A 23,288-nucleotide genomic window follows, 5' to 3' on the forward strand; every position below is an offset into this window, starting at 1 on the left:
GATTTCCAACCTTTATGGAGCCAAGGCACATATTTTACAATTGAAAACTCTCACGGAACACCAACAAACAAAAATGTCACAAAAAGTGGATACATTAATTATTGTATTTACCTCCTGCCATCTAATAGAAGACCATTTATCATTTGTTCTGTCTGTCACTATGCCTCACTGGCATAAATAGAGGAACAAAAGATACATTATTTATTGTAAATATAATTTTTGGAGCAATTAAGTACACAAGTATATACAGTAAATGAACAGGTCATTTAAATAGACACATTCCTCCATCTTGCGATCGGATCGGATCGGTGATCGGTTATCGTTTTTTTAAACTCGCTGATGGGTGATCGGTGATCGGCCCCAAAAATCCGGATCGTGTAAAACCTAGTGGAAACTCGAACTTCTTGTGTCATGCAATTCGGAATTTGATCAAAATGTTCAAAAATATGCCTCTAAAAACTACACCCACTGCCAAACGAGGCGTCCTGAAAATTGAGTTGAGTGAGCATCAAATGATGAATTGCTCTTTCTCAGGCTTATTTGTCACACTCATTCCAAAAAGCAGCAGCAGCTTCAACAAGGCGTGTTAAAGGTCCCATATTTTTGCCTATTTAGACCTCAATAGAGTGACTCGCAAACATGGACTGGATGTAAAAGTGTCAATTTAATTTTTAAAAAAAAAAACACCTTGGTTTTGTCATACGAGTGTCCAGCTGTCCTGTCCTTCGTACAGCTACTTCTGTTTGACCCAGTTTTGTATCCACTTTGTCCATATTTGGCTATGACCGCCCCCTTTCCTCTGATTGACTGCCTCCGTGTAGATGACCCACTTGTGAGAGCCCACGTGTTTGTTCTGTTTCCAGCACTGGCTCGGAAGCGGAAAGGGAAACCGGAGATCTTCACTAGTGACGTAGATACGCTTGAGAAATTCAAATGACCTGATTTCAGGCCTCTCGGCAGAAAAACATCTGGGGCTCAGGAATGCGTGGACAATTTTAATTCATAAAAAGACATGTTTATTGAGGCATCATAGAGACAATATTAAATCCCAAATACTCGGGGGAAAAAAAGATAGCTTGGCAAAAGAGTGTGAGAAATAGCAGAAGGTAGCACTGCCATTAGTTATTTTCAAACAAGACCAAACAAACTTCTTTTTACACTTGATTTGACGATTGTTGACAAGGTAGATGTGTGCATGTAATACACCTTTGTCATTAAAGGAGGCATATTATATCATGATCTTGTGATCCTGCCAGGTCGCTGCGTATGTTTTGTTTTTTTTGCAGTTTATTCTTGTGCTTTTCGTATACGGTTAAGTACCTTCATTATTTTATCTCGTTGCCCTTTTATATCTTGTCTATTTTTCCTCAGTTCGTTTTATTTTACTTTTCAGCGTGTATCTCCCGTTTCGCTCCGTCGATCTACTTTTGTTTGTGCTTGTACATTATCGGGTTTTCCACATCCATACTTGTTATTGTTTTATTGTTGCCCTTGTTGTTGATGCTCAATGCCTAGTGCTCCATTTGGTTAAACAAGTCTTATTATATTGCCTATTGTCTTGGTTGTTTGCTTTGGGGTCCTACATTTGATCATGTGTGCGTTAACATATAACCCATTATCGAGTGTCGTGAGTGTGAGAAAGAGACAATAAAAGCAATAACGCATTTTAATTTGTGGAGGTAGCAGTTTTTACACTACAAGGTACATATGTATGTGGCATATGGATGCATCCCCAAACGTTACCCTTTAAGGTTATGAGATATATATATATTTTTTTAACATTCATTTTACAATTGTATGACAATAATGTTAATTAAAATATTGCCTGTGCAGTTAAGGTTATATGAAGGTTCCATTATTTCCAATGGGGAAAAACTGTTTCAGAAGAACGGCTTATGTTGGACATTAGAGGCTGCACTATATTTTGTACCTGTCATAAAGCTACGTAAAAGGTAATACAAATGCAATTATTAATAATAAACTTATTTTACTGTTGTATTCAGCTGTTTGTACCTAATGTTGTGGCCACCGAGAGTATATAGCCCATGAAGCTATTCAATATTTTATTTACATGGTCTTTTTTTCCTCAGGACTCACCGCTGACAGCAAGAACTTCCTGTTCCTGGATGATTGACAGCTTCAGCTGACCTGCAGAAGAAGACAGTGTGAAGACCGCCAGCTATGAATGAATGTTGTGTGTGTGTGCGTGTATGAATGTCAATCATCTGTCTTGTCTCGCGTCCTCACAGTCAGTCACACGTCTCGCCCTCCTTCGGCTAGTCACTCAGTGCTGTTAACAACCCTGTGAAGCCTTGTTGACCATGTCGACATGGCCCAACACTAACATTGGCTTTGTGCCGCTCATCTAAATTTATCCCGCTCCGAAGAGCGCGGGCACTCGCTGATAACGTTGCCGCCATCTCGGGCCCCCGCTCGCACGGTGGGTACGGGGGATGTTTGTCGTTCCCACACTGAGCTTGGCATGAAAGAACAAAGTGGGGACGCCGTTTCAAATGTCTTCCTGGTACATCTGAACTCGTGCCACACAAAAGGCTGCTGTGAAGCTGCCTAAAAGAGCGTTAGCGACAGCACGGATAAGCGGCCGAGCAAAATGGCTAAGTGGCGAAGCAGACTGATTACTCTCATTAATTGACGACAAGTTTAAAGGGAGACGAAGGTAGCTGGACTGTAAGTCAGTAACTATTTTCGTGGAAGCGGGCTGCATAGAAAATGATTGTTAAACAATGTTTATTTATTTTTTATTTTTTTTTAATGTCAGCAGTGCCATAAATCAACATGTGCTTTCTCAACGGTGTTGTAGTGTGTGATCTAATCAAGATGACCAACACAGAACATGATACACATATCTCCGACAATTACGTTTCTCCTAAAACGAACTAAATGTCTATCATACTAATAAAAATGCCATGCGAGAGGTAGCATGGTGTCACAAAGCATCTGGCTTGCCAGAAAATACAGAGTAGTAGCCTAGGAGAAGAAGAAAGAGAAGAAGCTAGGCTGACTGTTAGCTTATCTGGTCATCTCATTGTCATTTTTTTTCTTGTGGTGAATAACTCGCTGTTAACCACTTACATAAGGACTTGCGATTGTAAATATACATTTTTACGACTGTTGGCCCCGACTGTTTTCCGAACAAATCAAGGAGGATAAAATCACTCAACACACCACTTACAATAAGATAATCGCCCAGGACAATCTTTTAAGGAAAATCAGAGAATTGGACCTTTGCTGAATTTGAGCAAAAGACAGGAAAAATGCTTACATTCGGCCCAATTGTCAGTATGCATGTAGCCCGTTTTTCAGGAAATAAAAACATTTTGAGGGCGGGTGCCAAACCCTGATAACAAAACACAGTGCATTTAAATCAAATCTGGATTTTAAAAAGGAGTTAGGACCTACTTTTCTCCTTTTGCCATTTGAATTGCAATGGTGATGCCCCCCCCCCCCCCCCCCCCCCCCCGCAATGCAAAGGGCACAGTCCTGTCAGGCACAGAAGAACTTGTGTACTGAGAGGACACAGCGCTCTGGAGGCACTTCCAATAAAGATGGCAACCATGCTCAGAAATTAAATACACATCATTTTAAAGAGTTGCTACATGCAATTATGCTACTGATAAGCAAAATATGCTCAGATAGTCACCACCCATTGCAATAAATAAGGGTTGTGTAAACATGTGATAAAAGGAGCAAAGGGGCACATTAAAGGCAGGCCAAAAGCGTCGGGGGGGGGGGGGGGGTAGTGCACCCAGTGCACCCCTGGTTCCACCACCTCTGAGTCCTGTTCGTGTATTCCTTACATGTTACGTCATCCCCCAGTAACCAAGACGTAGCCCGCTCATGGAGAAATGTATCCATCCATCCATATTCTACACCGCCTATCCTCACTAGGGCCGCGATTGTGCTGGAGCCTATCCCAGCTAACTGCAGTCAAGAGGCGGGGTACACCCTGAACTGGTTGCCAGCCAATCGCAGGGCACATATAAACAAACAACCATTCGCACTCACAACTACGGGCAATTTAAAGTCTTCAATTAACCTACGGTGCATGTTTTTGGGATGTGGGAGGAAACCGGAGTACCCGGAGAAAACCCACACAGGCACGGGGGAGAACATGCAAACTACATACAGGCGAGGCCGGATTTGAACCCGGGTCCTCAGAACCCACCGGGCCACCTTCGAGGAAAAAAAAAAAAAGTTTATAGTACAAAATGTTTTCATTTAGGAAAAGTAATGCATGCATCGTATTGCAGATGCAAGTTCGTTAGTCTTTAAATGTGAATGTGCAAACACAAATCTTTGCATTATCAAAGCAAAACATCTTTTCTTTAGGCATTTTTAGGATGCAGGATTATCCCGGAAGTAAAAAGGTGCTTCTTGCTGAACTAAGTAGTAACTAAGTAGTAGTGAGCCAAGGAAGAAACCGCTGCATTAAAAATATATATATTACACTGAGTTTGGTGTGGATCCGAGAGACTTGGAGATAAAAGCACTAGTTGTTTCTTGCCAAACTTGGTAACGGTTGTAATGCGGGCCAAAGAAGGAAACATCTTGGTGATTCAAAATTTGTGTTGTACATTGTGTTTTGTGTACACTATCCGAATCTTGTAAAAACTACAAAGCCACCTTCTGCGGACCTGAGTACAATCAAGAGGAAACCTTTACATTTTAGGGATAATTCATGAAACATTTTTGCGAGGGCGGCACGGTGGCCCGACTGCTTAGAGCGTCAGCCTCCCAGTTCTGAGGACCCGGGTTCAATCCCCGGCCCCGCCTGTGTGGAGTTTGCATGTTCTCCCCGTGCCTGCGTGGGTTTTCTCCGGGCACTCCGGTTTCCTCCCACATCCCCAAAACATGCATTAATTGGAGACTCTTAATTGCCCGTAGGTGTGAATGTGAGTGTGAATGGTTGTTTGTTTATATGTGCCCTGTGATTGGCTGGCAACCAGTTCAGGGTGTACCCCGCCTCCTGCCCGATGATAGCTGGGATTAGGCTCCAGCACGCCCGCGACCCTAGTGAGGAGAAGCGGCTCAGAAAATGGATGGATGGATGGATGGATGGATTTTTGCGAGTTTCTTTGACTTGTTGATTCTAGCAGGATTGCACAAAAACTACACAGCCGTTTTGTGCTGTGTTTATAATGTGGAACAAGGGAAGAAACCACTATATTTTGGGGAAGATCTGTTAAAATGTTGTTTTTCTTACATTGTGTTTGGTGTAGCTTGCAACAGAAATGTGCAAAAACTCCACAGCTGTTTTTTACCCAACTTGACAGACGTTTGTAATGTGGGCAATAAAAGAAACCGCTACATAAATTAAGAGGATCATGTTAAACATTTCAAAATGTTTTTTGTTGTTGTTGTTGTTTTTTTACATTGAGTTTGCTGTAGCTGCCCTTTTCAATATTCTTTTCCTCTCTCGGCAGGACTGTAAAGAGAGCGCAGCATCCAAGAGTAATTGTGATTCGACACGAAAATCCATGAACATGAGTTTGGTTAGTGCAAAGTATAAAGTATAAAGTAAGACAATTTCACCCAGTGAGCATCAACTGTCAAACTAACCATGAGTCATATCACGTTGCTATACAAATAATTGATATGCAGTTGCAAATGCCACTTTAAAGACCTTTAGATAAAGCGAATACAAATGACCCCTGTTCATAACTTAAAGGACAAGGGGGTCATGTCGTCGTAGCCCCCCGTGGTCCCGCACAAAGACCTTGTCGGAAATGGGATGAACAATTTACATCAAAAAAGACCAGGAGGAGTGCCTTTTCCCCTCTTTCTCTACCTTGGCTTTTAATTTGGCTTCGCTGCTTATTTGTCACATTTACATTTGAAAGCAAAGCACCCCACCGGCACCCAATAAGGCCAAGCCTAAGGGACACTGACAGCCTTTATGTGATAACAAAAAATGCCTTTTTCAGCAGAAAGAAGCATGAAGGGAGGAGCAGACTCCATCTGTGTTTTCTGTGAGAACCAAAGTAATTTGGGGAAGTGCGGTGTATAGGATTCCACACAATTTAATTCAGTGCATTGGATCCGAACAGAAACAAAATGGAGGCTCTAAGTAGATTTTATTTTTTCTAACATTCATAATAATAATTAAAATTCCTCCCCACGACTGGTTCAGACGTCAGATGTCAAAATATGCCGACAAGCCTGAAAGCATTAACAACAAGAGAAATATAGAAATATTACAAAAGGTAGTATTAGCATTAGGCAGCAGTTTGGCATTGTGAACAAATCCTCAAAAAACAGAAACTGGTTATTTTGACACATGTTGCAGCAACACATGTAGACAGACTATAACAACACTCACACACACATTTAGGCTCCAATGAACCTAACATGCAAATCCAAAAAGCTCTCACACTGCCTTCTTACACGGAACAATAATTTCCTTAGGTTTGAGGACTAGTGGTTGCAAACTGGACAACATGGTGTGCTAGTGTTTAACACGTCAGGAGAAGCTGGTTTGAATCACTGTTGCAACATCTGTGTGTGATGTTCACGTGTTCTCCCAATGCGTGTGCGTTTTGTCCGGCTACCCCAGCTTGTTCCCACATTCCAAAAACCTGCATGTTGGGTTCAGTGAAGTCTCGAAATTGTGTGAATGTAAATCTTCGTATGTCTGTACATGCCCTGAAATTGACTGGCGACCAGTCCGTAGTCAACCCTGCCTCTCACCCAATGTCAGCTGAGATGGGCTCCAGTTCACTCACAACGCTGGAACTCCTAATGCTGCATCATCCCCTGATTATGTGCAAAACAATATTTTACAGTTGTCTCGCATGTAAGCGAGTGACAAGCGTTAGGAGAGGAAAATCTGCATTTTCCTCTGATGTTTTTTAATCCTCTCAAACACTGAGAGGCCTTTAAAGCCTTCCTAAAAAATAAAAGGCAGGGCCACGCCCCTTTAAGACCCCATCCATATTGATTAGAGGCAACAGGTAAACACTGGATAATGGATGAGGCTTTGCTCTTCGGGTAAACAGTGCAGGTGTGGATAATACCCTCCATAAATGATGCAAGGGGCTGCCTCATTAGCACACCGAAGGACGTGCTCAGTGAATGGTGCGTGACGCTGCTCTTGCAAGCCTCCACTAAGGTTATCAATTAAGATGACAACACTATTGATACTATTAAGTAAACTAAAGCACACACTAGGCCTCACCATGAGTTGTCAGCAGGAAGGACGGCGCCTTGGAGAACGTTCCGGACGGTTTCCGCAAGTAAACTCTAAAAGACATCACAGACAGAATGTCGCAGCAAATGAGACTCTAAAGAAATGTGATGCTGACTGCCTCTGCGTGTGTGGGTGCGTAGGTGGATGCAAAATGTTACCTACTGAATGTCCATCACACTCTACCGGTCAAGAATCCTACTGATTTTGAATGATACTGAACTTAATCTGAGGTAACTGAGATCAAATCAGTCAATTCCGTCGCCATAAACCTCAAACTTTCCATATTCAAACCTTGAGGAGTTATCCCCAGACCAAAACCCTACTGATTTCAACATGAGTTGGGGCTGCACGATTAACCGAATTTTAATCGGGATCGCGATTTTGGGTGCCACGATTAAATAAGCCTGATCGTTAGCGATTTTTCCATCTAAAATGTGGGCACTGGTGCATATGAAAAGTGCTTCAATTGCACCATTGCCTGACCAATCAAGCAGAACAACGGAGACGTACCTTTCAACTATCACCTAAAAAAATAGCACCATCATGACCAAAATTGTGGGGGGTCTGCCGGTCGGACCGGGGCCATGATTAGGAGGGACGGCCGGGGGCATTCGTATTGCGCCGCTAGAGGTGAAATTCTTGGACCGGCGCAAGACGGGCAAGAGCGAAAGCATTTGCCAAGAATTGATTTAACCCCAGATCAAGAACCATATTCATTTTTAATTATAGCAACAAAATGAAATGTGACACCTTCAGGGATCAGCTCAGACCAGTAAAATTATTAATTTTGAAAACACAAAAAACTAAAAATCGTTTACTTTTAGTCCAATCAGTATGTGCTTGACAGTGGCGCTGGATGCTCACCCAGTCTCGCTACAAGTCAAGGGTGGAGAAATGTGGTGTAGGGGTGTGCGGTCATTATGCAAGTTAGCTCCAGCGTTATATAACGGCGGGGCGGAAGAGCAAAAGGGCTGGCTCACAGACACATTTTCAGGAATAGATAAGACTTACTTGTTTGTTAAATTTTACACTGACTAGGTGGGCAGGCATTTCTCCTTTAAAACACCACGAGAAAAAAAACAGAAACCAGTACTACCAACACAGATAAAAAGACAGAAACATGTTATTATTAAGGCGCAGATTGAGTCATCAACATGTTCGCTTGTGTCTGTAGCAGAGCTAAAATGGTGGTTAGGTTCTGTGACTGTAATCCAGATTAGTCCACAGCATGATTTACCACACCTCCGGGTTCAAATGTGACTCAACAGACTGATTATTTTGACATGCCACCCGGCAACAGTGTACAAGTAACCCATGGATGAACTTGCTCTATTTAAACCCATGTTGCTAATCCACCCACCCCCTTCAAATTTAAAACAACCTAGGGATGCTGCTATTCTTGCTGACAAAACTCATATCTGCACTTATTTCGTCTTTTCCCCTCTAGTCTGGTGCTTTTCCTCTGGATCATTAAAATATAATGATATTCCTTTTTCCGGCACAAAAATCCCCCTTGTTCAATCAGGTCCTTATCAGTTGGAATGAAGGGCAAACAAAAGGAGAATTATCCCGCGCTTCCTTGAAAGGAAACAGGTCATGATCCGTTTAAAGGCCTTCCCGTGTATCGTTTACTCACAGCAGACCCCAAAATACACACATAAAGCTTGTAAACAGAACATGTCCTAATCTTGCAAATATAACAGGTTCACTTCAAATAAATTGCAATAGTGTGACATTTTTCATTTAGTTAGGTAGTTCAGTTCAAAAAGTGAAATTCATGGTGATGCACTGCACACTCAGAGTGAAATATTTCCTGATTTTTTTTTTTTTTTAAGTATATGTATAATTTTTTATCAATACAGTTTACAGCAAACGACAACCCAAAATTCACCACCTCTACAAAGTAGGATATTACGTAACAAACAATCGAGAAAATATGGAAATTATTTTTAATGTAGAAATTAGGCAGGAATTTGCCCTCTGAAAAGTGTTTTCTCAAGTTTTTAATTAATGTATATTATGTATGAATACTGAAATAAATGAACTTTTATACCAAATTCCATTTTTTTTTAGATGTACCTGTAGTAGGGTCAAGGTTGAGCAGGAAAAACAAGAAGCGATCCTGAAAAGGGGGATTTCAACAGTGGAAAGTGGGTTAGGGTTTTCCTCAATTAACCAGTGTGTACTGCCAAGACAATGGTACCACCTAGCGAATAAATAAAGAAGTGCAACATGCGTTCGCATACTGCACCATGCATACACTGCAGAAACGACGTTAGTGTTTATCATTTAAACGTGTAATTATGGAAATATCAACGCTAAATTTTACATTTTTATTTTTTAATAATAAACAAAAACTTCTAACTAAGGTTGGAGTAGGCATGGGCTCCGCCACGGCACGAATCCCCTTCACGTACGTATCGTTAAACGTCACATAAGTGAAAGAATTCCGCAAATCTATTCTCGCAGTTGTATTCTCCCAAGCTGGCGATGTAAGGTAACGTCACACATGCTTGCGACTTCTTCGACCCGACTAACAGCAAACAGATCAATCTCAAATATGAATTAGCGACCGGTAAAATATGCTTTTTTTTCCTCCCCTAACAGGTGTGCGTTACCGATGCTTTAAAAAAAAAAAAGTAGCACGACATCTTTAACTTACCTTTGTTGCGTAGTACGTGCATGGAGACTTTTAACCCGGGCATTTTAGCTGGGTTTATTCCGTGTTCTGCGAGGAAATTTTGGAATTCCGATCTCCCGCTCTAGAAATTGAACGCCCCAGGCGGAAGTACTGTTAAAACATGGAAGAAGTGTCAGAGATGTTCTATGAAAAAGATGTCGCAATCTTAAATGGATTAAAAACACGTACCGGCGAGCAATAAAAGTGCGTCGCTCGTCAGAATGCACTCTATATTGTATCATAAACAATGTTTAAAAACAACAACTTTGTCTGCGTTGAATACATTTGACCAGTAACATACTAACGTTCGATAATCTTCAAAGCGACATTGTGTGAGGTCCCAACAGAAACGATACGATTGGTTCACGAAGACTCCAAGTGTACAATCTCTCACATTTTTTAAATGAAGCAGTTAGCTCATAGCACCGAGGTGCTAAAGCTTGTCAGTATATTGGTGAATTTCTCTTTGGATTACCCAGTGATTGACAGACGTAACTTACGCCTAGTGTTACTTTCCTCTGAGAAGAAACATGACTGTACGATATAACACACCTTTTTTGATTGTCCCCTAGTTCAGTCCCTCGATTTCCACAGCCATGCAACTTATCCCGGTGTTTGAAGCTCAAGAGAAGCCCAAACAAGGAATATGGTAAGCAAAAGAGACTCGCGATGCTTAAAGATGGCCAACCTTGTTTGTTCCCTCCATCAAATGGATTTGCTGCCTTCTCAGGTATTCCTTGGTACCCAGCGGGAGGTCCCCGAGTGTGAGCGTGGGACACACCTGCACCTACTGGCCTGAGGATGGAGGGAAAGGAAGGATCCTCATAGTTGGGGGAGCAAATCCTGGCGGCAGCTTCTCACATACACACGCCATAAATCTGGGTAATATACTCACCCACTGATTTAATTTGATGTCCAAAATCCCCCAGACTGTTCAATTGCATTGCCTTGATGTCAAACCTCTGCTGCTCATGTATTGCTAAATGAGATACAAATTAGGAATTATTCAAATGATCTACATTGTTTTTGTTTTTACAATTATTCTTTTACGTTTTGGATTTGAACGTCAAAATAAGTCAACGAAAATAACAAAAAGCATCCATCAGATTTTTTTCAGAAACAAAAAGAAAAAGTGTATAGTGGTTTTTGGCATTACAAAAAAATGCTTTATGTTGGAAATTGACTGTTAGTTTTCTCCGAACAGTGTTGTGATGTCACAGCATTGCCAGACGATTAGAACACGTTTCCTATAAGGTTCCTCTGATATTATCCCCCTGAATGTCCAATAAGAACATGTGGATTCCAATGAAAAGTCCCGAGAGGACATACTGTTCCTGTCCAATGTAAAAAGATGTACTTTATCTCTAAAATTAGTTTTTATTTGAAACATAAAAAGCTTAATTTATCAATCCATCCGTTTTCCATAGGCGGGGTACACCCTGTACTGGTCGCCAGGCAATTGCAGGGCACAAATAAACAAACCATTACCAATCACATTCGCACCTACAGGCAATTTACAGTTTTCAATTTGCCTACCTTGCACGTTTTGGGAATGTGGGAGGAAACCGGAGTACCCGGAGAAAACCCACACAGGAACGGGGAGAACATACAAACTCCACACAGGCGAGGCCGGATTTGTACCCGGGTCCTCAGAACTTTGAGGCAGATGTGCTAACCAGTCGTTCACCGTGCTGCCCAGTATTTATATATATTTTTTAATGATTTTTATTTTTTTATTTATTTTTTTTTTTTTTTTTAAACACACATTTAAAAATGCATATTTTTCATTAACAACACTTACTGAGATTCCGAATGGGGGAAATGTGAATTGCTTCTGTATTCCTCAATGCATTTGTCTTTTTGAGCATACTGTATATCATTGCGTTATGTTATTTTTAAGCTGTTGTTGCAATTTCTAGCCTCTCTGACTCTTCCAGAGTATCTCGAATGGGACGCGTTGCCTTGGGAGGGTCTGAAGGCTCGATATGAGCACTGCACATTTGTCCCTGGGAGCCCACCACAGAGCTTATGGGTATTTGGGGGCGCGGAGCAGAGCGGCAACCACAACTGCATCCAGAAAATAAATGTAGCAGGTAAAATTTTAAAACAAAAATGGCTGACTTCGTCTTTGGTAGCATGATACAAATGTGCCTACTGTTGTGATCTACAGAAAGCAAGGCCCACTGGGAGGACGTCACAGTAACGGGTGAGCCCCCAAGTCCGAGGACGTATCACACCAACTCGGCCTGTGTGGGTAGCTCATTATACGTGTTTTCTGGTGGGGAAGTTGGAGCATCACCTGTCTCTGACCAAAAACTATATGTCTTCGATACCGGTAAGTGTTGGATTTAAGCATTTCCATACACATCAACCACTAAAATGTTGCTAATTTGTCAGGATTATTGTGGTCTTCCCAGTGTCTTCCACCTGGACGCAGCCAGAAACACAAGGCGCACAGCCGCCAGTCCGACACGGACACGTTATAGTGACTGCAGGCTTAAAGATCTACATTCATGGCGGCATGGCGAACGACGATTTCTTGGATGATATGTACTCTCTTGATTTAAGTAAGGCTGTCAAGTTTATGTCAGTGTAAACAGTGAAATTAGTCTTTGTCCTTCCCACCTGTATTGTTGCAGACAAACACTGCACATTATAGGGATTGACCGATTTATCAGCACCGATATTCGGCATTTTGACACATATCGGCATCAGCCTTTTTTTAAATCCAAACGCCAATAAGGGATCAATTTGAAATTGGATAAACTTCAGCAAACTATAAACATGTGGTTATAGGCATTTAAACAATGTTTAGTGTTGGAGTTTGTATTATTCAAAATTTGGACACCAATATTTTCCCTTTTTCAGCAAGTGGATATCGTCAGCAAATATCAGTTATCAGCCTCCTTGACTACTAATAATCGGTATCAGCCCTAAAAAAAATATAGCACCATTCCTCCATAAGCCCCAGAACAAAACAATGTGTAGACATCCAGCATGGCAGCTCCAACTGTGTCCAGAGGTGCGGAATTTGCTGACATTACCTCTCTCCATTTTGGGGCTTGTCCTCTAATAATTAGAGGAGCGGAACATAGATCCAGTGAGAAGTTTGTTTTGTTAAGGTTATAGGAGCGGCACAGGAAGTCGCAGCTCTCTTTAGCGTGACACATGCATGATTCATCAGGTTTTGAAATGATTTATCTTGGTCTCATTTTTTTAAATCACAAAAAAAAAACTGCCATTTGAACAAGGGTGTGTAGACTTTTTATACCCATTGTATACATGCAGCAGAATGAACTGATATTATCAATGTGCGTATTATAAAGATAATATGACATGGGAGTTGGTGCAGCCCGAAGGAGACGTTCCACCTGGGGTGGCAGCCCACTCGGTCGTGGCGCTGGGCAACAACATCTACATCCTCGGTGGGCTGACTGCTAACGGAGCCAGCAATGCCATGTATACATTCAACATAGGTACAATTCCTTAGCATTATGTACTATTCAAACACGGCCCAGCATATTTAAGACCAGACCCGTGCCCTGTTTGCAGAAAAAAAGTCATGGACCCTAATGAAATTTGAGGGGGATTCGCCCCCAAACCGTCTGGATCACTGCATGTGTTTGGTACCGTGGAAGGTGGAGGCTGTGGGAGATGACGATGGGGTTCAAACAGCCTCTCCAGCTCCCGCTCCAGCTCCAGCTCCAGCTCCAGCTCCCGCTCCAGCTCCCGCGACAGCTCCCGCTCCAGCGACAGCTCCCGCTCCAGCGACAGCTCCCGCTCCCGCGACAGCTCCCGCTCAAGCGACAGCTCCCGCTCCAGCGACAGCTCCCGCTCCAGCGACAGCTCCCGCGACAGCTCCCGCTCGAGCGACAGCTCCCGCTCCAGCTCCAGCTCCAGCTCCAGCTCCCGCTCCAGCTCCCGCGACAGCTCCTGCTCCAGCGACAGCTCCCGCTCCAGCGACAGCTCCCGCTCCAGCGACAGCTCCCGCTCAAGCTCCAGCTCCCGCGACAGCTCCCGCGACAGCTCCCGCTCGAGCGACAGCTCCCGCTCCAGCTCCCGCGACAGCTCCCGCTCGAGCGACAGCTCCCGCTCCAGCGACAGCTCCCGCTCCAGCTCCAGCTGCCGCTCCCGCTCCAGCTCCAGCTGCCGCTCCCGGTCCAGCGCCTGCTCCCGCTCCCGCTCCCGCTCCAGCTCACGCTCCAGCTCCCGCTCCCGCTCCTGCTCCAGCTCCAGCACCAGCTCCCGCGCCCGCTCCAGCAGAGACAATACACTTGGCTTTTGTATTCGGTGGGATGGACGCACAGGGCGTCATACACAACGACTGCATCGTAACCGTGGTGACATGATGCACCGTAGAAGAAATAAAAAGTGAACGCAAGTTATTTTGTATCAAACATTTATTTCAAAGTCATTACAGAAGTACAACAACTATAATCAACAAATCACTTGTCACCTTGAAGAGCCAACAGCAGCCCATCACTACTACCACTACTATGACACACTGTTGAACTAACCTTATTGTGTATTAACAATGCCCTTTCAGTGCTGCCGTTGTGCTCGGGCCTTCCGTTTATGATTCTGTGAGTTCAGAACCAAGTGCCTGAGCTTTTGATGAACGACACCACACGACATAGTTTCCAGTCATTTGTGTACATGCTAGAAAAACCTTACACAGTTCTTGTAAGAATGCCAGAGGAACTAGTGATGTTCCATACCACCAATTTCCTTTCCAATCGGATACTGGGTAAAATTCCAGCTGGTATTGACAATACCGATCCTATACTTTGTACAAATGCATCTCATGTGTCTGGTGAATCTAAAGTAGTGTCTTTCAAATCATATAAAGTATACAGAACAGAGTACTTTATTATTATTAATTTAAACTCAAAAAGTATATGAGGTGGCAAGCAGACACTATCTGGGTGACTCAAATTGAAATTGCTAGTTAATATTTTATTAAATGCAACAATAATTGCACACGTGTCAATACCTACATTGTAAGATATGAACAAATTAGTCTGATTGAAAATAATAGAGGGCGGCACGGTTGTGAAAATGGTTGGTGGGCAACTGGTTTGCACGTCTGCCTCACGGTTCTGAGGACCCGGGTTCAAATTCGGCTTCTCCCCATGCCTGGATGGGTTTTCTACGGGTACTCCGGTTTCCTCCCACATCCCAAAAACATGCATGGTAGGTTAATTGGAAACACCAAATTGCCAACAATTTTTTTTATGTGCTCTGTGATAGGCTGGCGACCAGTTCAGGGTGTACCCCACCTCTCGCCCAGAGTCAGCTGGGATAGGCTCCAGCACCCCCGCGACCCTAATGAGGATAAGCCGTACGGAAAATGGAAAAATTTAAAATGTTTTTTTATTATTATAGATTTTTCTAAGTTCAAACGGATGTTTTCGCACAATTGCACACAAGTGTTAGCCGGGATTCTACAGCATGCTTGTGTATAGTCTTCATATCTATGGTCAGAAGCCCTACACACATTTCCAGCTGTGTTAATATTTATTATTATCTATTAGTGGCGAGGCTAGCCCTATTTTGGGTCATGCACCAAATGGTTTAAAATGGTCTAAAAAAAATTCAGAAAGGTACTTTTCAAAATTGGGCTCAGCCCACCCAAAGTACTTGACCTGGACTTGCCTCTGCTAACGTGTAGCCAAAGTATCAAGGTTTTGATTTGAGAATTAATTTTAGAGCATAAAGATCTTGTATCAGAGGTATCAACTTCAGTAGCCATCCGAACATCATGATGAGAAACAGTAATTACAAAAAGCTTTAACTGAATTTTAATATGCAAGAACCCTCTATATGCACAATACTGCGCATTGCCAAAAGAACAGCAAACCTAGTGACACATGGTTGCAGAATTATGCTTTGGGCACGTTTTGTTTCAGCTGGAAGTGGGCCCTTAGTCAAAGTGGACGGATTTATGAACAGTTCCAAATAGCAGTGTCAGCACAAAACCTTTGATTCTGCTAGAAAGTAATCAGAAAAATCGACAAAAACAGATTTTATTTGAGGTTAATCAGAGGCTCCTTAATGATTGCAGATATATAATGACTCCCATTTTTGACATGAAGTTGGAAGTGATTGGTTAATTCTGAACACAGCCTAAACCCAGTGTTACAACACATCTGTTTATTCTTTTCACTTACTTTTTTTTTTTGGGGGGGGGGGGGGGGGTCATAGGTTCATGGTCACAATGGTCAAAAAAGTTTTAGAGTCTTCAAAACATGGCAATTGAGTGTGTTGGCTTTTCATATCCACTGCATACTTGAGTAAGCAACTGCATAACCATGGAGACATTATGAACTGTAGAGGACAAAAATAAGGAAACTTATTTTGTATCAAACATTTATTTCAATGTCTTTCCAGAAATACAACAACCAGATTCAATAAATAACTTTTAGCCTTGAAGAGCCAACAGACAAGCTACAATGAACAGCAGCCCACCCCTCCCTCCCATTACGACTACAACATGATCCCGATCAGGACTGCCTGAGAACAGCAGCAGTGAGCCTTGAGAATCCAGGCTGACAAATCTCCGCCCAACAGCGAAGAGAACACCTAACGAGCTGAAACTCGTTTTAAAGTCTTTCGGAAGATTCAGTATGGCTGCCCCTCCTTCTCTCACAATGAGTCCCATCAGTCCAATATGTACATCAAGGGTTTTTTTGTTTTGTTTTTTGCTTACAACTCATCTCTCCCTTCAGCGCCCTCGCCCTCACCCTCGCCCTCTGGTGGCGGGCTGCCTGCACTGCCATAGAGCTTGCTGATGATGGGCTGCACCACCTCCTCTAGCTCCTTCTTCTTGGCCTGGAAGTCCTCCAGATCAGCCTCTTGGTGCGACTCCATCCACTCAATCTTCTCCTCCACAGCCTTCTCGATAGTCTCCTTGTCTTCATCAGACAACTTGCCACCAAGCTTCTCCTTGTCGCCAATTTGGTTCTTCAGCGAATAGGCGTAGCTCTCCAGTTCGTTGCGGGCATCGATACGCTCCTTCAACTTCTTGTCCTCATCAGCGAAGCGCTCGGCGTCGTTCACCATCCGCTCGATGTCCTCGGGTGTCAGCCGGTTTTGGTCGTTGGTGATGGTGATCTTGTTCTTGTTGCCTGTGCCTTTGTCCTCGGCCGTGACGCGAAGGATGCCGTTGACATCGATCTCAAAGGTGACCTCGATCTGCGGCACACCGCGTGGGGCGGGGGGGATGCCCGTCAGGTCAAAGGTGCCCAGCAGGTGGTTGTCCTTAGTCAGGGGACGCTCACCTGAAACAGGAGAGCAGTACAATTAAGCTCATGGTGTTGCTAAGTTGGCTTTTTCAGTCCCTATCCCCAAAGAAGAAAAGAAATAAACAGTCTGTGGGCTGGGACGCTTACCTTCATAGACCTTGATGGTGACGGTAGGCTGGTTGTCAGAAGCCGTGGAGAAGATCTGAGACTTCTTGGTGGGCACAACAGTGTTCCTGGGGATCAGCTTGGTCATGACTCCCCCCACAGTCTCAATGCCAAGAGTAAGAGGGCACACGTCCAGCAGAACAACATCACCTGAAAGAGGAAAGGGAATAATTGTGTTCATTTAAAAAGGACTACTGTGTGTTTGTGAACCGACTTCAATGCATCAGAGCAACAACTGCTCACCAGTGTCCTCCTCTCCTGAGAGCACGCCAGCCTGTACGGCGGCACCGTAAGCAACGGCCTCGTCAGGGTTGATGCCTCTTGATGGCTCTTTGCCGTTGAAGAACTCCTTGACCAGCTGTTGGATTTTGGGAATACGCGTTGAGCCGCCGACCAGGACGATCTCATCAATGTCTGGCTTCTTCAGGTCAGAGTCTTCCAGCACCTTCTGCACGGGCTTCATGGTGGACCGGAACAAATCCTGGATAACGCAGAACATTATTAAAAAGCCTGTCAGATCTTGGTTACCACTAGATAGTTCAAGGGAACTTACCATGTTGAGCTCCTCAAACTTGGCACGGGTCAAGGTCTCAGAGAAGTCCTCGCCCTCAAAGAAGGACTCAATCTCGATGCGGGCTTGGTGCTGGGCAGACAGGGCACGCTTGGCCTTCTCCACTTCACGACGCAGTTTCTGCACAGCGCGGTTGTCCTTGCGCACATCCTTGCCAGTCTTCTTCTTGTACAGCTTGATGAAGTGCTCCATAACACGCTGGTCGAAGTCCTCGCCTCCTAAGTGGGTGTCGCCATTGGTGGCCACCACCTCGAACACACCGTTGTCGATGGTCAGCAGCGAGACGTCGAAGGTGCCACCACCCAGGTCGAACACCAAGATGTTCTTCTCACCATCCTTTTTGTCCAGGCCATAGGCGATGGCAGCGGCAGTTCTGCAGGAAGGATGCCACATTTAAGGACAAAGCAACAAACAAAGGTCAAATCATTTGTCGGCTAAACACTTACGGCTCATTGATGATTCTCATCACATTGAGCCCAGCAATGGTGCCAGCATCTTTAGTGGCTTGGCGCTGGGCGTCGTTGAAGTAAGCAGGAACAGTGACCACGGCGTGAGTGACCTGAGGTAATACAACATTCAGTACAACATCGTCTCTCAAAATAGCAAAGTGATGCAATCCACGTGTGTCAATTTTTAGTTACCTTCTTGCCAAGATAAGCCTCGGCGGTATCCTTCATCTTGGTCAGAACCATAGCAGAGATCTCCTCAGGGGCAAACGTCTTCATGTGACCATTGCCAATGTCGACCTGGATGTGAGGCTTGCTCTTCTTGTCGTTCACCTGAAGACCATAAAAATTTTAGTTTTATCTGAAATAAAAATGTATGCATCTGTGTCTTAAGTCTATATTTTATGTTATTAAGGTTATTTATTCAATTACTGTATGTTTTTAATTAATTTTTTTTTGCATTTGTATAAATTGTGCAAGAAGACCATTTCCATACATTTCCCCTTTCTGCATGTACATTCACATCTGAGCTGGTGATATTCCTGTATATTGATTATCGTAATACCTTGAAGGGCAGGTACTTGATGTCTTGCTGGACAGAGGAGTCAGCCCAGGCACGACCCATCAACCTCTTTGCGTCAAACACCGTGTTCTCTGGGTTGGAGGTCAGTTGGTTCTTGGCGGCATCACCAATCAGACGCTCACCCTCACTGGTGAACGCCACGTAGGACGGAGTGATGCGGTTGCCCTGGTCGTTGGCGATGATCTCCACACGCCCATTCTTGAAGACACCGACACTGAAATGGGGGGGGAATTGCCAATATTAGTATGAGGTGTGTAGATTTATGATGAATCAATAACTTTAAAGCATCCATTTTACCATGAGTAGGTGGTCCCCAGGTCAATACCAATGACAGTGCCCACATGCTCCCTCTTGTCGTCATCGTCAGCATACACTGTGCTGGCCACCAACACGAACAGCCATAGAAACTTCATCATGGCTAGTCTTTTACTCAAGTCCCTTTAGAAAATTAATAAATCTGCAAGAAAACAAAAAACATTGAAATGACGTAGGCTGCTGTCTGCTGTTCACGTAAGGTAGCTGCTAGCCGCACTAAATGGTTCCAAGGTTCGAGACGAGTGGATCGACGGAAATGTTCTGAAAATGGACTTTAAACGCTCCCTTAATATGAAAAGTGTGTGGTTCAAAACATCTGCGCTACAATAACCACCCATTTTGATTATTTACTACAGTTACTATCCTAGGCCGGTAGTTAGCTAACCGGGTTAGCTTGTCCGGCAGACTGTAAAACGGTATAATTGTATCCGATTTTAAACCAACGTAAATTTTAACTTTCAAAATGGATTAAAACAACAGCTGCGCCAGACTGTAACACGACAGAATAGTTCTATGAGATTAGACGTGCAATGTTGTCGTCTTAAACTACATTTAAAATAAATAAATTAATAAACGTAAGTACATTTCCCGAAACATCTGCAAATAAAATGTCTTACATACCTAAATGGTGATCTTGAGTTAACTTGGAATGTAGTAACTGGAAATCGCTGACGCTAGTTGAGATTGTGTCAATAATCTTGTCCAGTAGATGTGAGTGAATGAATTGGGCGCTGCAGCTATATAAACCGTCATCGCTTCCCAATCGTGGAGGCCAACGATTGGCCGAGCGGCTGCGTGTTGGAACGCGCAGATTGGTTCCTACTCGCACGCTGGCCGCCGCTGATTTGCACACATTATGGTTTTGTGACGGCTCGTCTAAATCGCCGATGATTGGCTGTGCCAGGTATGTGGTTTGTTGAGTTACACGTCAATCATGATGTCTGGTTAGGGTGTGTTTTTTTACGTTTTTTAAAAAAACATTTTACGTAAACCAAAGGTTGCGATTCCTTTGCTTTTTTTCACTCAAAGGTGACTCATGCGGTGACAATCGTGTAAACCTTGCAGTGTGAACGTGTCAATTTGTTACTGCAGATTTGACTGCGTTTCGTTGCATCAGATGATTTGTATTATTGGGTCGTTACGTCAGGAATTGATTCCTGCATGATATGCAACGGAATGATTGATAATTACAGTAAATCAAAATGTGAACAGACAGCAGGACACATAAAACAAAACTGAACAGATTTTACTTTATTACAAGTCAAACTAGGTCAAGGTTGGGTAATGGCTACCAATGTTCATCCTTTTCAATGGCAGAAATATGGCAATAAATATGAATATAATGACTTGACCCCTGTACATTGTTCAAAAAATGTGCCATAAGCTACAATGGTGTGCACTGATTTGAATGCAGTAGTAAATACACTTTAATTCTGTCTCTAAATAACTCTCCAAGTCATAAGGTTTTAGTTGGGATTTTTGTGCATATTTAAAACTAACTTGTAGTGTGTTTTGTATGCCTATTTAAAGATATAAGCCTGTGTTCGTTTGTCAGAATTGAGTGAATTGAGTTTGGTTATATTTTGCATTATAGTTTATTGACAATATCCAGCAATGTGGTAGCTAGCTAGATATATGGGTCAATGATGTGACGCCTACATTTTCTGTCCAACTGCATTTTTTTTTTTATGTTAAAAAGGTTTAAATACAAAAAAATATATAATGAAATGGATACATGTGGTATCTCTGCAATGCTGTATGGACGCATCTCAACATTTCAATAATCAGTAGATATTTAAAATGTTTCTGTTATGTGAAGTGTAAAAATATCGTGATGCAACTGTCCGCCCATGACTGGTGTTTTGAAAACTTCTTTGAGGCTACTCTGAATGTATTACAATTTATCGTCGGGGTACACCCTGAACTGGTTGCCAGCCAATCGCAGGGCACATACAAACAAACAACCATTCACACTCACATTCACACCTACGGGCAATTTAGAGTCGTCAATTAACTTACCATACATGCTTTTGTGATGTGGGAGGAAACTGCAGTGCCTGATGAAAACCCACGCAGGCACGGGGAGAACATGCAAACTCCACACAGGCGGGGCCGGGGATTGAACCCCGGTCCTCAGAACTGTGAGGCAGATGCTCTAACCAGTCGCCCACCGTGCCGCCTAATATTTCAGTAACATTGGATATTTATATTTTTACAATATACTGCAAGAAAGAAAAAAATAGAGCATGCCATTTCACTTTTAGGTTATTAGGAAAAGAAAAGTGCTCACCACAGACACAGTGTCAATGGTGACCCTGCTGTAAGGACACACAGAGTACCTTGTTAGGAGAAAAGAAAGAAATCCTCCCATCTCCACAATGACTATTTCTCTGGAAATAATAAAAAAAATGTCGTGCTTGAGTTATCAAACACTGCTTTGCTCATTTTGGTATTATTCCCTAATATTACTATCGTATACCGTTGCGCACTAACATCAACAACAACACCACGCCAAAATTAAGTTCAATCGTTAATTTAATCCGCTAACAAAGATAATTTATCATGGTGTCATTTTAAAATGGTAGAATAGTCGCACCAGGCGCCCACATCAAAGTCTCCGCTCACGTGTCATACAAACTGTTACGTCTTCTTCCCCAAATTTTTTTCAAAGGTCGAAGAGCCATGAGTAATGGTTAGGCTAACCCTGTAAAAGTAGCCTTGAGAGGCGCCACTGAGGATCCCTTAAACCAACAAGGAGAAACTTCTCAGAAAGACCTGAGTGGCAAGTTTGTCATCGTGACCGATGATGGACTGCCATGCAGCCCAGGTCCCTCAGATTGTTGGAGAGGTTCAAGTTAGCTCCATGTGGCAGTCGGGTGAAAAGAACTTATTCATGTGGCCACAAACTGATTTACAATTCTAAGAAAGAAGTTCTTTTTATTATGGCAGAACCGGAGCCATAAATCTCACACTGGTCAAAGTTGGGTAGGCAAGAATGGGCGAAGTACAAAAGTGCTTGGAGTTGGAAAAATCCCTCCAGTCAACTGTAAAATTGTTCATTAAAAATGTAAAAGTGATGATCAACAATTTTTAAGGGCACTTTTTGCCACACATACATAGGGGTAACAAAGGCCTACGTTGGGTAAAAAGCGGATGGTTCTGGGTGTAATCCGTGAGTCGGTAAATCGTGCAAAACCAGCGGCCGAGTGAGCATAGTTGCCGGACTCCTCACACTGCGCGAGAGTTCAGTCAGGTTTGGCCGCATCGCTTGTTGTGCGGCAGGTTTAAAACAGCAAGATTGAATGGCGTGGCCAAGGTGATGAGTTAATCTGCGAATTTTTGAACGATTTTTCTGGTACCCCGCACTTTGATATTCAATTTCCTCATTGCCAGCATCAGCTTTTTTGGGTGAATTTCATCTCACTCTTTCAGTTGACAAAGAAGGGCTGAGTTACATTATCAGTAGAAAAGATTAGATGCGTGTCAGCAAAATGAGATGAGAAAAACATCTGTTGTGGTTATTGTATCCCAGAGCAGCATGCCTTGGAAGAAGGTACTGTTCTAAATAATTTTTGTGTTTTTGAGGATTGCATTTTGTGTAGAAAAAATGATAACAAAATAAACTAAAATATATAATGTATATGTATGAGCAATATTAAGCTGCTTAGTTCTGCTGTGCATTGCCACTATCTGCTTTGCAGCAGTTACAATTTATGTTTGTGCAATTTCTGTACTGTCAATTTGAAATAATGTTCTGTTTTTTTTAAATAAAGAGGTGGAAATTAATTTGAAAAAACTGATTGATTGGGGCAAAAAAATAGATAATCGATTATTAGAATAATTATTAGCTGTAAACTTGGAGCCCTAATAGATAGATAGATAGGCAGACAGACATACAGATAGATAGATTGATTGATTGATTGATAGAAGAAAGAGGTAATGAGGTGAAGAAAAAGGGGAAAAGCGAGGTATGAGGCAGTTTATATGTAGTTCCCGCGACCCTAGTGAGGATAAGCAGTAGGGAAAATGAATGAATGAATAAAGGAAGTTAGTAAGTGCGCCCCCTAGAGACCTGGA

The 23,288-nt window shown here is 42.9% G+C and overlaps 3 protein-coding genes across 9 annotated transcripts in view; 1 reads left to right on the plus strand and 2 right to left on the minus strand.

Annotated features, from left to right (window-relative positions):
• rgs3a (regulator of G protein signaling 3a) overlaps positions 1-10,709 on the minus strand; it is a 158,601-nt gene extending 147,892 nt beyond the window's left edge. For 2 of the 4 annotated variants that reach the window (XM_061799894.1, XM_061799892.1), the window contains exons 1-3: positions 10,576-10,700; positions 9,870-9,998; positions 2,098-2,148 (exon numbers count right to left, since the gene is read on the minus strand). In XM_061799894.1, coding sequence (XP_061655878.1) covers positions 2,098-2,148; positions 9,870-9,912 — 94 coding nt within the window. In that variant the 5' untranslated portion in view covers positions 9,913-9,998; positions 10,576-10,700. Of the gene's footprint in view, positions 1-2,097; positions 2,149-9,869; positions 9,999-10,439 lie in introns of all 4 variants that reach the window. The other 2 variants (XM_061799893.1, XM_061799900.1) reach the window with 2 other exon arrangements.
• LOC133490182 (rab9 effector protein with kelch motifs-like) lies at positions 9,645-14,268 on the plus strand. 4 transcript variants are annotated; one of them, XM_061799937.1, is made up of 8 exons: positions 9,645-9,704; positions 10,460-10,536; positions 10,618-10,769; positions 11,825-11,980; positions 12,058-12,222; positions 12,305-12,454; positions 13,214-13,363; positions 13,440-14,268. In XM_061799937.1, the coding sequence occupies exons 2-8, from the start codon at positions 10,484-10,486 to the stop codon at positions 14,234-14,236; spliced, it is 1,623 nt and encodes a 540-aa protein (XP_061655921.1). In that variant the 5' UTR covers positions 9,645-9,704; positions 10,460-10,483; the 3' UTR covers positions 14,237-14,268. The 4 variants fall into 4 exon arrangements, with proteins under 4 accessions (XP_061655921.1, XP_061655923.1, XP_061655922.1 ...); XM_061799939.1 differs by lacking the exon at positions 9,645-9,704 and adding an exon at positions 9,764-9,782; XM_061799938.1 differs by lacking the exon at positions 9,645-9,704 and adding an exon at positions 10,025-10,091.
• Positions 14,269-16,591: 2,323 nt separating this feature from the next.
• On the minus strand, positions 16,592-19,989 carry hspa5 (heat shock protein 5). Its single transcript, XM_061799934.1, has 9 exons — positions 19,833-19,989; positions 19,194-19,353; positions 18,879-19,110; positions 18,509-18,646; positions 18,314-18,426; positions 17,850-18,240; positions 17,540-17,777; positions 17,279-17,446; positions 16,592-17,167 (listed from the first exon to the last, which is right to left on the minus strand). The coding sequence occupies exons 2-9, from the start codon at positions 19,310-19,312 to the stop codon at positions 16,593-16,595; spliced, it is 1,974 nt and encodes a 657-aa protein (XP_061655918.1). The 5' UTR covers positions 19,313-19,353; positions 19,833-19,989; the 3' UTR covers position 16,592.
• Between the last annotated feature and the right edge of the window lie 3,299 nt (positions 19,990-23,288).

Source organism: Phyllopteryx taeniolatus, chromosome 15 (genome assembly GCF_024500385.1).
Source record: "Phyllopteryx taeniolatus isolate TA_2022b chromosome 15, UOR_Ptae_1.2, whole genome shotgun sequence".
Classification (NCBI taxonomy): Eukaryota; Metazoa; Chordata; class Actinopteri; order Syngnathiformes; family Syngnathidae; genus Phyllopteryx; species Phyllopteryx taeniolatus.

Coding starts and splice junctions, on each gene's coding strand:
- LOC133490182 (XM_061799935.1), top strand. CDS start 10,291: ATGAAGCAGTTAGCTCATAGCACCGAGGTGCTAAAGCTTGTCAGTATA. Junction 10,342..10,459: donor TAAAGCTTGTCAGTATATTG/GTGAATTTCTCT, acceptor ATTGTCCCCTAG/TTCAGTCCCTCGATTTCCAC. Junction 13,364..13,439: donor CATGTATACATTCAACATAG/GTACAATTCCTT, acceptor CCCTGTTTGCAG/AAAAAAAGTCATGGACCCTA.
- hspa5 (XM_061799934.1), bottom strand. CDS start 19,312: ATGATGAAGTTTCTATGGCTGTTCGTGTTGGTGGCCAGCACAGTGTAT. Junction 18,241..18,313: donor ATGAGAATCATCAATGAGCC/GTAAGTGTTTAG, acceptor TCCTTCCTGCAG/AACTGCCGCTGCCATCGCCT. Junction 17,778..17,849: donor AGTTTGAGGAGCTCAACATG/GTAAGTTCCCTT, acceptor TGCGTTATCCAG/GATTTGTTCCGGTCCACCAT.